This window comes from Callionymus lyra, chromosome 1 (genome assembly GCF_982586985.1).
Source record: "Callionymus lyra chromosome 1, fCalLyr1.hap1.1, whole genome shotgun sequence".
Lineage (NCBI taxonomy): Eukaryota > Metazoa > Chordata > Actinopteri > Syngnathiformes > Callionymidae > Callionymus > Callionymus lyra.
Window position 1 is genome coordinate 52,051,235 of NC_141818.1, and position 13,979 is coordinate 52,065,213.

The 13,979-nt window shown below is 38.3% G+C and overlaps 1 protein-coding gene across 1 annotated transcript in view; it reads right to left on the minus strand.

Annotated features, from left to right (window-relative positions):
• Nucleotides 1-4,143: 4,143 nt before the first annotated feature.
• The window catches only part of rtn4r (reticulon 4 receptor), a 69,323-nt gene continuing 59,487 nt past the window's right edge, over nucleotides 4,144-13,979 (minus strand). Inside the window, exon 2 of the mRNA XM_087812205.1 lies at nucleotides 4,144-6,125. Coding sequence (XP_087668331.1) covers nucleotides 4,747-6,125 — 1,379 coding nt within the window. The 3' untranslated portion in view covers nucleotides 4,144-4,746. The remainder of the gene's footprint in view (nucleotides 6,126-13,979) is intronic.

Sequence of the window (13,979 nt, forward strand, 5' to 3'; positions counted from 1 at the left end):
CGGGTTTCCCGCTGGGAGGAAATTGGAACGAGTCCGTGGTGAGCCGAGACGTTGCACAGATGTATTCTTTGTGTGACGGTTCGGGGGACGCGTCGACTTCCTCCCGGAGAGGAAATACAAACTGGAAAAAGGGACTTTTTTTAAATGACGGCAAATTCCTAGCATGACCATCGCAAATGACTGAAAGGGAACGTTGAGAGTGTGGCGGGCGAGCGGGGGGGGGATCAGTGTCGGCATCACGGCGTCCGAGCGCCGACGCCTGGAGCTGCTCGGACAAAATGGATTAAGGAACGAGAAGAAGCTTTCGCTGTATTTGATGCGTCGCTGCAACTCTTTCCCGACGTTGCGCTTCGATTTCACGACGGCGTGGAAATGTCTCAAGGAATTGTGGGAAGCGTTTGTGAGGCTGTGTCCTAAAATAAGCACTTCTCCGAGGAAATGACTCAACAGCTTCTTCTTCTACTACTTTTTAACACTGATTGTAACCAGTTGTTGAAACACTATCATCAACACTTGACAGAATTTTTCTCCAATTGAAACAAGTTATTAAGTTGTCTTTCATTGTGTTATTAACAAGTGTTTTCTCAAACATTTACGTCAGTATCTGCTCCGAAGACGTGTTGTCAGTGACGTAGCTTCAGTTGAGCTTCAGTTTTGCTTCAGTTTAGCTGCAGTTTAGCTTCAGTTTAGCTTCAGTTTAGCTTCAGTTTAGCTTCATCTACGTCACTAAGATGGAGGACGTCAAGGGTGGAAAGTGTCCATCGATCCATACTCAGCTTTCTGGCCAATTGAGTGCTCATTATGCACAACAATTTTGCACATATTAAGTGCAGAAGTGTGTGATTTGTGACACACTCTAGTCCTGTGTCTCAAATCTCATACTTCTCTAAGTATACTAGAAGTTAGTATGCGTCAGGATAGTGTTCGTACTAACTAGTAACTAATTCTCCACAGATAGTATGTCTCAAATCAAACTCTGCTGCTACACACTAACAGGAAATGACGCGACAGCTTCTTCTTCTACTACTATTTAACGATGATTTTAACCAGCTGTAGGAACACTATCGCCACCTGCTGGCAGCACGTTTGGTTTGGATCAAGAAATATCAGAAACGAAATATTGGCGAAATATTTACGCCGGTATCAGCAGCGAAGACGTGTCATCCTCATACTGCTGCTGAAAATACACCTGTAAGTATATGAATACATTCTCCTGACATTTCTATCAATTATCGTGGACTTCCTGGTCGGCCCTCTACACGTCCATCCATCCGTACGAACGATGCTGCGTCAACAATGTTATCAGTCAAGACGGTGAACATGTTCCATGAATGACGAGTTCAATTGACCAGCAGGCGCCGAATGACACTCATTTCCTGTGTCACCAGTCAGATTATGGCATGAAGCTGCTGGTGTAAGAGGAGGTTCATCAAGGATAAGAATATATACGTTTGATATGAATCCCATTTTAAAATGTGATAGAAAAGCTCTTTATTTTCTGAAAATTCAAAACATTAACAATAAAAAGAAATGCGATTTTTAACAAGTTAAAGTTACTTTTTTTCCCCAAAGACTAATGTGAACGTTATGTAAATTTAATTGATAAAAACAATTGACAATCTTGTGATTTAAGGGTGTTTTTTATCATAGTTTTATCATTTGGAAACTATGAATATATCTGATCTTGTTTATAGAAATAGTAATATCACTTTATTACTCTCGGTAACTTGAACGTTAAGATGGTTCTGCTCCATGTCTTTTATTAAAAAAAACACTCACCATAACCTCAGATGCTTCTCTACTCACATAACAACTCTGGAATGTGAACAGTCATATTATCATATTCGCATTTCCATACCCGGTCGGACACTTCTTCTCGGAGCATCTCTTGGCTGTGTTTGTTATTTTTATAACCAGGTCTAATTGCATGCAGAGACTGGAGGTTGCCGCGGGCGCTTCTATCATCGGCGCTGACTTAAGAATGCAAAAATATTGCAGGGATAATTGTCACGAGCGGAGGCTGAACTTTGTTTTAAATTTCATCTCTCGCCATAAATATTGATTTGTTTGATCTCGCAGAAAGCCTTGAAGGAGAACGCCGGTTGTAAGTAATAAAGATCTAAGAGGAAGGATGGTTAGTTTATTCACCAAAGGTCGTTGCACGGCCAACGAATAGAACCTGTCGCTGTTTCTTTTGGAGATTAAAAAACATGGTTGTGAAATGCAATAAATCGTACAAGGATATGGTCTGTTGTTCACTGTCTGGTGAATATGTTTTTCCATTTTTAGGTGATTGGTTCGATTCCCTTTTTGACGTCTAGCACTGAGACTGATGTTCGCTACTTTTGACATTAAAGCGATTCTATGCGATTTGAAGTCAAGCGACACCAGTGGACTAAAGTGGTAGTGTTTAGCCCGACTTAAGACTACATTTCCCATGAGCACTCGCTAAACGCCGCAAAAGTTTCCATGTCCCGGTTTGTAGCAGTTGATGAATGTTGTGTTTCTAGACTTCCATTGATGAATGAAGGATGAAACTGATGAGGTCATGAATCATTGTAATGAAATATGATATGACGGCTTTGAAAATAACATAACTTGTTTTTCTTTGTTTGTACCATACTTCTTGACTCTAGTGTTGTGAAAGTGTAGTAACAAGTATATATGTGTAGTATTGTCCAGTACTTGACTCTGGTGTTGTGATAGTGTAGTAACAAGTATATGTGTGTAGTATTGTCCAGTACTTGACTCTGGTGTTGTGATAGTGTAGTAACAAGTATATATGTGTAGTATTGTCCAGTACTTGACTCTGGTATTGTGATAGTGTAGTAACAAGTATATATTTGTAGTATTGTCCAGTACTTGACTCTGGTATTGTGATAGTGTAGTAACAAGTATATATGTGTAGTATTGTTGAGTACTTGACTCTGGTGTTGTGACAGTGTAGTAACAAGTATATATGTGTAGTATTGTCCAGTACTTGACTGTGGTGTTTTGATAGTGTAGTAACAAGGATATATGTCTAGTATTGTCCAGTACTTGACTCTGGTGTTGTGATAGTGTAGTAACAAGTATATATGTGTAGTATTGTGGAGTACTTGACTCTTGTGTTGTGATAGTGTAGTAACAAGAATATATGTGTAGTATTGTCCAGTACTTGACTCTGGTGTTGTGCTAGTGTAGTAACAAGTATATATGTGTAGTATTGTCCAGTACTTGACTCTGGTGTTGTGGTGTAGTAACAAGTATATATGTGTAGTATTGTCCAGTACTTGACTCTGGTGTTGTGCTAGTGTAGTAACAAGTATATATGTGTAGTATTGTCCAGTACTTGACTCTGGTGTTGTGATAGTGTAGTAACAAGTATATATGTGTAGTATTGTGGAGTACTTGACTCTTGTGTTGTGATAGTGTAGTAACAAGAATATATGTGTAGTATTGTCCAGTACTTGACTCTGGTGTTGTGCTAGTGTAGTAACAAGTATATATGTGTAGTATTGTCCAGTACTTGACTCTGGTGTTGTGGTGTAGTAACAAGTATATATGTGTAGTATTGTCCAGTACTTGACTCTGGTGTTGTGCTAATGTAGTAACAAGTATATATGTGTAGTATTGTCCAGTACTTTACTCTGGTGTTGTGATAGTGTAGTAACAAGTATATATGTGTAGTATTGTCCAGTACTTGACTCTGGTGTTGTAGTATTTACAGACCACATGACTCTTGACGAAGTCGTAACTGCTTTCATTTCTTTTCAAACCAAAATATGTCCAAACATCAGCTTTAAAAGCTGCTACACTCACTGTATCCTCCCGTCCTCAGTCATCACTGTATCCTCTCGTGATCAGTCGTCATTGTTCCTTTAGCTGTGGAGGACGTAACGACTTCTGCCATCTGGAGGCTTGAAGTTTTATTGCAACACAAAAATGAGCAAAAGCTGTGAATATTTGCATTTAAATGTAATTATTTTTTAAACACACTTTATTGAACTTAAATCCATAATAGTTTGTAAAAGATTTTATAGATAACTTGTGTACTTATGTGCAAATGTTCACTAAGTCTTTGAAAAATAATGATATTAAATATTTAAAGAGTCAAATGTTTAAAGATAACGGGAACTCAAATAAAACACAAAAGAGTATGAAATAGGTTTTTTTATTTATCGTATATTCATACTTTTACACAAGTAAAATAAAATGCATAACTATAGTTCCTTTTCAATAAACAAACCACAGCATCCTCTCGGTAAAGTTCACCGTTTCTTTCCCCCTTTTCCTCATGAAAATAGAACAGAAACTGTGGGAGGTAAACATTGTTCCTTGACGAACATAAAAAAAAAACTTTACCCAACAAATGCATCACTTTGAATAAATAATGGCGGGAGATCGTCTTCATTAAAACATTCTTTCTGTGCGATCCGTCTTTTCTCCTCTGGTTTCGTGGGTTCATCGAGCAGCAGACTCTTCGGCGAGGGGGACAACGGAACCTCCGAAGCAAACTTCGGACGACGTACACTTAAGTACATAGAGAACAAACAATTTTGGGCACCGGTTCATTATTTACATTAACTCTGTAGTGTTTCTGTAAAGGCATCTGTTCTGTCAAGTCTTGCTCTGATTCGTCCAGGCCTGACCACGTGAGAGGGTTCGACGCGACCCGACGTCGCCCCCTAGTGTCTGTCGAAGATGCAGTTAAAATAGTCCGGAGCATCCACACTGTCAAGAGTCCCGTGGAGCAGATCCGAGGTCCTAAGACATGGCTAAAGATATCCAGATGGTCGGAACGACGAGCAGTGGCAGCGCTCGCACGTCCGACCCTTGACCTTTGATACAGTGGGCGTCTGATTTTGGTTTCTTGGAGCACTTTTTTTTCTTCTTGTTTGTGGCTGTTGACGACTCCAGATTGTCTATGAGGTCGGGGTTCAAGCTCTCCATGGACTTGTCCAAGGTGTTGGACAGGGTTCCCAGGGGTCCGTCGTTCTGCTTGTTCTGGGTCTCGTTCTTCATTCTGTCCGTCTCCTTGTACTTGGTCTTGGACATGTTCTCCTTTTCCTTGGGGTTGTTGGTGATCTGCCGACTCTTGCCGGAAAGGATGGAGGACTTCTCGTTGTCTCCGAGGCAGCACCGGGGCAACGCCTCGCCCAGGGGGTTTTCGGTGGAGAGGAATTTCCCGGGATGCCCTTTGGAGCTGAAGAGACTGGTCTGGATCTGCGGCGTCTCCACGCATCCGTCCAGATCCTCGCTCTTTAGCCTCTTCAGGTCCTTGCCCAGCAGGAACTCCGGAACGTTGCACTCCAACTCGGAGCTGGAGCCCTTGAAACGCTTGAACCAGTCCCACAGGGTCCGTGCCCGGCAGTCGCAGATCCACTGGTTCCCGTTCAGGCGCAGGTACTGCAGCGACACCAGCGGGTCCATGGTCTCCCCCGTCAGGACCGTGAGGTTGTTGAAGAACAAGAACAGAGACTTGAGCTTCCCCAGCTCGGCGAAGGCTCTGGGCTGGACGAAGACGACGCGGTTCTGGTGCAGCAGCAGTCGGTCCAGGTTGATCAGGCCCCGCAGCATGTGGTCCGTCACGATCTTGATCTTGTTGTTGTGCAGGTAGAGAAAAGTGAGGTTGGCGAGGTCCTGGAAAGTGTCATCGTAGAGCGCGAGGATGTTATTGTCCTGGAGGTAAAGGTACTGGAGGGAGAACATTCCTCGGAAAACCCCGACGGGCAACTCCGACAAGCCGCACCTGTGCAGGTGGAGCGTGTGCAGCTTGGTGAGGCCCTGGAAGGCCGACGGGCTGATAATCCGGAGGTTGCTGTTGTCCCCGATGTCCAGCTCCTCCAGTTTGTCGAGGCCGTAAAAGGCCCCGGACTCGATGTGGCTCAGATTGTTTGAGTAAAGCCAGAGGACAGTTAGGTTGTGGCAGGAGCTGAAGCTGGTGGACTTGACCACCGTCAGCTTGTTGCTCTGGAGGAATATCCTCTGGCTCCGCACCGGGATCTCGGTGGGGATGGAGAACAGTCCTTGTTGCTGGCAGGCCACGGTGGGTCTCGGCTCGCTGAAGCACACACACTTGGCCGGGCAGCTGTCAGTCCGAGGCACGAGGTTCAGCCACATCACCAGGAACAGGAGTCGCCCTCCTGGAGGAAGAGAGAGATTCGATGAGGGAAGGAGAATCAGACTTGACTTGGACGTTACTCAACCTTTCAAAAACACAATCATATGTATTTCAAAGTGATTTTTGGGTGGATCAATCCAGATATATTGTTGTTGAGGTTTTGTAGCATTATTTGATGTCTATACTTGTCTTATATTTGCGTTACCCAAATCCTTAAGTGATTACTTAGTTAGACTAGTTTTACTGATACTTTTTCATTATTTGTTTCAATATCATCTTGTCTCTTGAATCTCTTTCAGTGAATGTGTCAAACTTACACTTTAATTTTTGCTTTGTATCCAGAAAAAAAAACGTTTTAGAATCTATAACAACAACCAAACATTTTCCACTGAAATAAAACAAGTTTCAACTGAACTAAAACAATTTTCAACTATAATCAAAAAATGTTGAACTATAATCAAACAATTTTCAACTATAATCAAACAATTTTCAACTGTAATCAAACCATTTTTAACTATAATCAAACAATTTTCAACTATAATCAAACTATTTTCAACTGAAATCAAACAATTTTCACTATAATCAAACAATTTTCAACTATAATCAAACAATTTTCAACTATAATCAAACTATTTTCAACTGAAATCAAACTATTTTCAACTGTAATCAAACAACTTTCAACTATAATCAAACAATTTTCAATTATAATCAAACCATTTTCAACTATAATCAAACAATTTTCAACTATAATCAAACTATTTTCAACTGAAATCAAACAATTTTCACTATAATCAAACAATTTTCAACTATAATCAAACCATTTTCAACTATAATCAAACTATTTTCAACTGAAATCAAACTATTTTCATCTATAATCAAACAATTTTCAACTGAAATCAAACAATTTTCAACTGTAATCAAACAACTTTCAACTATAATCAAACAATTTTCAATTATAATCAAACCATTTTCAACTATAATCAAACAATTTTCAACTATAATCAAACAATTTTCAACTGAAATCAAACAATTTTCAACTATAATGAAACAATTTTGTTTTAATAAGTTCCTCTTCCTCACACTGATGTTTCCTTCAATGTAGATACAAATATGAAAGCTATGAAGGGAGTGACGTGGCTCCACAAGCGTTTGCATCTACGACTGCTGCATTAGAATAAGATATACATGAGGTTCAGTAAAAGCTTGCAGCGATATTTCCGTCCATGTTTGCCCTCCAGGCATCCATGTTTTAGAAGTAGCTGTATTGTGCATTTGCTCTTATCAATTATTCCCAAAGAAGATTTTTCTCTTGAAGATCCACAGGGAGAACAACAGGAACAAACACAGACATAATAAGTGTAAATAGAGCCTCAAAGAATGAAGACAATATCACATTTATTTTTCCTGTTGGGTAAATATATCTTTTCTTAGACCTGCAACTTTTTTTCTTACTAGTTTTAACTTGAGCATCAGTAGATATAAACCCCACAAGTTGATGACAAATCCTTCAAGACCTCTCTTAATCCAGATGGAAGCTCAGAACACAAAAAAAATTCTACTGTACTCAAACAATTTTCAACTATAATCAAACAATTTTCAACTATAATCAAACAATATTCAACTAAAATCAAACAATTTTCATCTTTAATCAAACAATTTTCAACTATAATCAAACAATTTCAACTATAATCAAACAATTTTCAATATAATCAAACAATTTTCAACTAAAATCAAACAATTTTCATCTTTAATCAAACAATTTTCAACTATAATCAAACAATTTTCAACTATAATCAAACAATTTCAACTATAATCAAACAATTTTCAACTATAATCATACAATTTTCAACTATAATCAAATAATTTCAACTATAATCAAACAATTTTCATCTTTAATCAAACAATTTTCAACTATAATCAAACAATTTTCAACTATAATCAAACAATTTCAACTATAATCAAACAATTTTCAACTATAATCATACAATTTTCAACTATAATCAAATAATTTCAACTATAATCAAACAATTTTCATCTTTAATCAAACAATTTCAACTATAATCAAACAATTTTCAACTATAATCATACAATTTTCAACTATAATCAAATAATTTCAACTATAATCAAACAATTTTCATCTTTAATCAAACAATTTTCAACTATAATCAAACAATTTTCAACTGTAATTAAACAAACACCTTGTCGTCATATTCAGAAACTAAGAATGAATGATATAAATCTACCCTGAATAAAATAGTCAGTTTCTAGATGATCCTGTGAACCATCACTTCAACTCTGATCAATACTGTTTTCCTTCAAATGAGACAAGAGTGTGCGTCAGTTGTTGTATAAGTCGTCAAAGGTTTATTTCCTGACGCGGCGAGAGATATTTTGACTGCGGTGGATGTGACAGGAAGTGATGGCTATGAATGCACGAGCCTCACTCACAGCCTCCTGCACCTGCTGTTGCGCCGCCGCTCATCCCTGGACCTTGTTAAACGTCCTCTGGTCGTGGCCCTGACAGCCTCTGCTGCACCTCCTTTCCCGGGCTCCGAGCTCGGGGGCCCGTCAAGACTCGTCACCTCGGAGCTGTCAAGACTTCCCTCTCTTTTCTGCACGGCGGCACTTTCCCCCCCATCGGCGCCGCCTGACAATAGTATGGCCGCGGCCACGCTCGGCGAGCTGCTGCGCCGCCTTCCTTCTTCACGGGCGCCGCTGTCTGTTCATTAACGGCCCATTTCCACCCACGCGTTTCCTCGCTTCCCTGCGCGTTAATACGTCCTGACTTTTGTTAGCATGTGTTTGAATGACAGCGCTGGCCCTGCGATGTCGTGAACTCCGGCCCAATTATATCTGCTGGCGAACAACATCCACGCGTCTGCTTCGACAGCCTCTTCGTGATGTCGGCGTTTTTTCAAACGACACTTTCAAATGTTTATGTATTCAGCCGGTGGCGTGTTTAACAGAGTGTCGTGAAAACCTACCAAAAATAACATGCAAACTAACTCACATAACAATTATCAGGTTAGTTGTAAATGTGAAAACACCAAAATCTTAAGGTGTTTTTGTGTGTTTTTGACCCGTGTTGATTGCAGAACCCAATCCAAGATTCACATGCTTTTCCTCCCAAAATCAGTTCAGATCATCTCCGGCGAGTCTGGTTTTGGAAATACTTCCAAGCCTTTAAAACCTGTAAACGTGTGTCAGAAGTTTGGAAACTGAGGAAAGACTTTGAACCGACGAACACTTGAAAACACTTCTTTATAGAGTTCAAAGTTTCAGTTCAATGTAACTTATGTTAAACTAAAAACAAACAAACTCGAGTTATTAATGCATAACTCAATTTTTTTAAATGCGTAACTCAATTTATAAATGCGTAACTCAATTTATAAATGTGTAACTCTATTTACAAATGTGTAAGTCGATTTATAAATGTGTAACTCCAATTACAAATGTGTAATTTAATTTATTAATCGTTACTCTATTTACAGATGCGTAACTTGATTTACAGATGCATAACTTGATTTTACAAATGTGTAAGTCGATTTATAAATGTGTAACTCTATTTACAAATGCATAACTCGATTTATTAATGAGTCACTGTATTAACAAATGCGTAACACGATATACAAATGCGTAACTCAATTTATTAATGTGTAACTCTATTTACAGATGCATAACTTGATTTTATAAATGTTTAAGTCGATTTATAAATGGGTAACTCTATTTACAAATGTGTAACTCGATTTATTAATGAGTCACTGTATTAACAAATGCGTAACACGATATATAAATGCGTGACTCTATTTACAAGTGGGTAACTCAATTTATTAAAGTGTAACTCGATATACAAATGCGTAACACGATTTACAAATGCGTAACATGATATATAAATGCGTGACTCGATTTACAAATGTTTAACTCGATTTATAAATGTGTAACTCTATTTACAAATGCGTAACTCGATTTATTAATGAGTCACTGTCTTAACAAATGCGTAACACGATAAATATATGCGTGACTCTATTTACAAATGCGTAACACGATATATAAATGCGTGACTCTATTTACAAATGGGTAACTCGATTTATTAACGAGTTACTCTATTTAAAAATGTGTAACACAATATATAAATGCGTAACTATATTAACAAATGCGTAACGTGATTTATAAATGAGTAACTCTATTTACAAATGCGCAACCTGATCTATAAATGCCTAACTCTATTTACAAATACGTAACTCAATTTATTAAAGTGTAACTCGATTTACAAATGCGTAACACGATTTACAAATGCGTAACATGATATATAAATGCGTGACTCGATTTACAAATGTTTAACTCGATTTATAAATGTGTAATTCTATTTACAAATGCGTAACTCGATTTATTAATGAGTCACTGTATTAACAATTGCGTAACACGATATATAAATGCGTGACCCTATTTACAAATGCATAACTCGATTTTCAAATTTGTAACTCTATTTACAAATGGGTAACTCGATTTATTAACGAGTAACTCTATTCACAAATGTGTAACACGACATATAAATGCGAAAATATATTAAAAAATGCGTAACATGATTTATAAATGAGTAACTCTATTTACAAATGCGCAACATGATCTATAAATGCCTAACTCTATTTAAAAATACGTAACTCAATTTATTAAAGTGTAACTCGATTTACAAATGCGTAACATGATATATAAATGCGTGACTCGATTTACAAATGTTTAACTCGATTTATAAATGTGTAACTCTATTTAAAATGTGTAACACAATATATAAATGCGTAACTGTAGTAACAAATGCGTAACGTGATTTATAAATGAGAAACTCTATTTACAAATGCGCAACCTGATCTATAAATGCCTAATGCTATTTACAAATACGTAACTCAATTTATTAAAGTGTAACTCGATTTACAAATGTGTAACATGATATATAAATGTGTAACTCGATTTACAAATGTGTTTCTCAACAAGTGTGAAATGAAGGGAAACATAAAACACTTGCAGCCCAAATAATTGAGAAACTCGAGGTAAGATTTGTGGAAAAACAAGTTGTGTCTGAAGAAAGTGGTAAACGATCAATAATATGATATTTAAGAATTTCTCTCAACAGAACTAAGAATAAATGGACAGATGAACGTCTATAATTCGTCGTATTGACACTGAATTTATCACCAAATGCTCCAGGAAAACACTGAGGATGCGAGACCATGTGACGACAGCTGCTCGAGGCTCAGATCCACGGCGGTGGCTTCGCTGTGAAGGTTCTGGTGTTGTGTTGCTGCTGCAAACATGACAGTCGTATCCCCTCGGCCCCTAGAAGTGAAGTCTGTCAGAGATGAACCGGTGCCGTCCTCCACCGGGACTCCCTGCCCTCCTTCTCGGAATCACTTTTTTATACTCGGCTCCACAGAGTGAAGCTGTGAACGGACAGTGTTTGTGAAGATGCTGCGAGACACAGATTGATGAACATATGGTGGTTTATTCTGAGAAAGCTTTGAAATAAAGTTGTGTATTTTTGCTTCTCTTCGGTACTTATTCAAGATGGCGGCGCAACATCAACATGAGGTACGATTCTTTTTGAAAGTCACACCTCGGAGCTCTGAGCTGGACTCGACAGACTGACTCCTGCGACTCAGTTCATCACTGAGATGAACGACAACTTCTTAAAACACATCAAAGGCGAAAGAAATCATTGCAAAAAAGGCACAACGGCTGAGGTTTTAGTGAAGTTTACATTATAGTGACTATATTTTTAATCTCCAGAAAGAAAGGAATCTCACGGTGATTGGATTGTTGCCTAATGTTGTGGGTTTTTGGTTCAGGTTGTGTGTTTTTACTCTTTTAACTCAGTTAAAGTCATGTTCTGAATTCTTAAAAAGAGACTTAACTCGTCCTTTTGTAGAAAACAGTTTTGTATAAACAATATATTAATTTATATAAATACTTTTACAACACAATTATCAGCAAAAAAAAAAGATATTTCTTCAACATTATGATATGGTGATAGTAATAATGATAATGACAATCTGAAGATAATGACACTGTTTCATGAAGCTTCATCAACACATCACTACCATCTGGTGGACTCTGAAGATAATGACACTGTTTCATTAAGCTTCATCGACACATCACCACCATCTAGTGGACTCTGAAGACAATGACACTGTTTCATGAAGCTTCAACAACACATCACTACCATCTGGTGGACTCTGAAGATAATGACACTGTTTCATTAAGCTTCATCGACACATCACCACCATCTAGTGGACTCTGAAGACAATGACACTGTTTCATGAAGCTTCATCGACACATCACTACCATCTAGTGGACTCTGAAGATAATGACACTGTTTCATGAAGCTTCATCAACACATCACTACCATCTAGTGGACTCTGAAGATAATGACAGTGTTTCATGAAGCTTCATCAACACATCACTACCATCTAGTGGACTGTGAAGATAATGACACTGTTTTATGAAGCTTCATCAACACATCACTACCATCTAGTGGACTCTGAAGACAATGACACTGTTTCATGAAGCTTCATCGACACATCACTACCATCTAGTGGACTCTGAAGATAATGACACTGTTTCATGAAGCTTCATCAACACATCACTACCATCTAGTGGACTCTGAAGACAATGACACTGTTTCATGAAGCTTCATCGACACATCACTACCATCTAGTGGACTCTGAAGATAATGACACTGTTTCATGAAGCTTCATCAACACATCACTACCATCTAGTGGACTCTGAAGATAATGATACTGTTTCATGAAGCTTCATCAACACATCACTACCATCTAGTGGACTCTGAAGATAATGACACTGTTTCATCAAGCTTCATCAACACATCACTACCATCTAGTGGACTCTGAAGATAATGACACTGTTTCATGAAGCTTCATCGACACATCACCACCATCTAGTTGACTCTGAAGATAATGACACTGTTTCATGACGCTTCATCAACACATCACTACCATCTAGTGGACTCTGAAGATAATGACACTGTTTCATGAAGCTTCATCGACACATCACTACCATCTAGTGGACTCTGAAGATAATGACACTGTTTCATGACGCTTCATCGACACATCACTACCATCTAGTGGACTCTGAAGATAATGACAGTGTTTCATGAAGCTTCATCGACACATCACCACCATCTAGTGGACTCTGAAGATAATGACAGTGTTTCATGAAGCTTCATCGACACATCACTACCCTCTAGTGGACTCTGAAGATAATGACAGTGTTTCATGAAGCTTCATCGACACATCACTACCATCTAGTGGACTCTGGACATCTGGTCGTGTTCGATTCACTGGAGAAGAGCAGGAGTCATAGAGGCGACGGCTCCAGAATGCAGACGAGGCTGTGAGACAAGGAGTTTGTGGGGCAGATGAAGTTCTGTTGGACACACATGGGATGTAGCAGCAGCAGCTCGGGCAGATGGCTCATGAATAACTGAGGACTGGAGATACATGGGCTGAAGTCCAGTTTAGGTAACAGAGTCTGGGAGAATAAGTCGGTACTTTGACCCATTTTCAAAAAGACAGGATCATTTTTAATACTTGAAAAATATTTCAAAGAAAGATGCATTCAACCCTCACTTTTACTTAAAAATATTATCATTATTATTAAAGTATGATCATATTTTCAACTGTTATTGTTTATTGTAGAAGTATGTTTTTGTTTGTGTAATTGTCTTTATTTTATTTATTTTTGTTATTATTATTTTTTGAATCAGTAAACTTGCTTCTGTGAAAACACACTTCACTGTAGCAAAAAAAACAATTGCATCTTTCATTTGGTAAGAAGGTGAAATAATTTTTCCTTTTTTAATAAA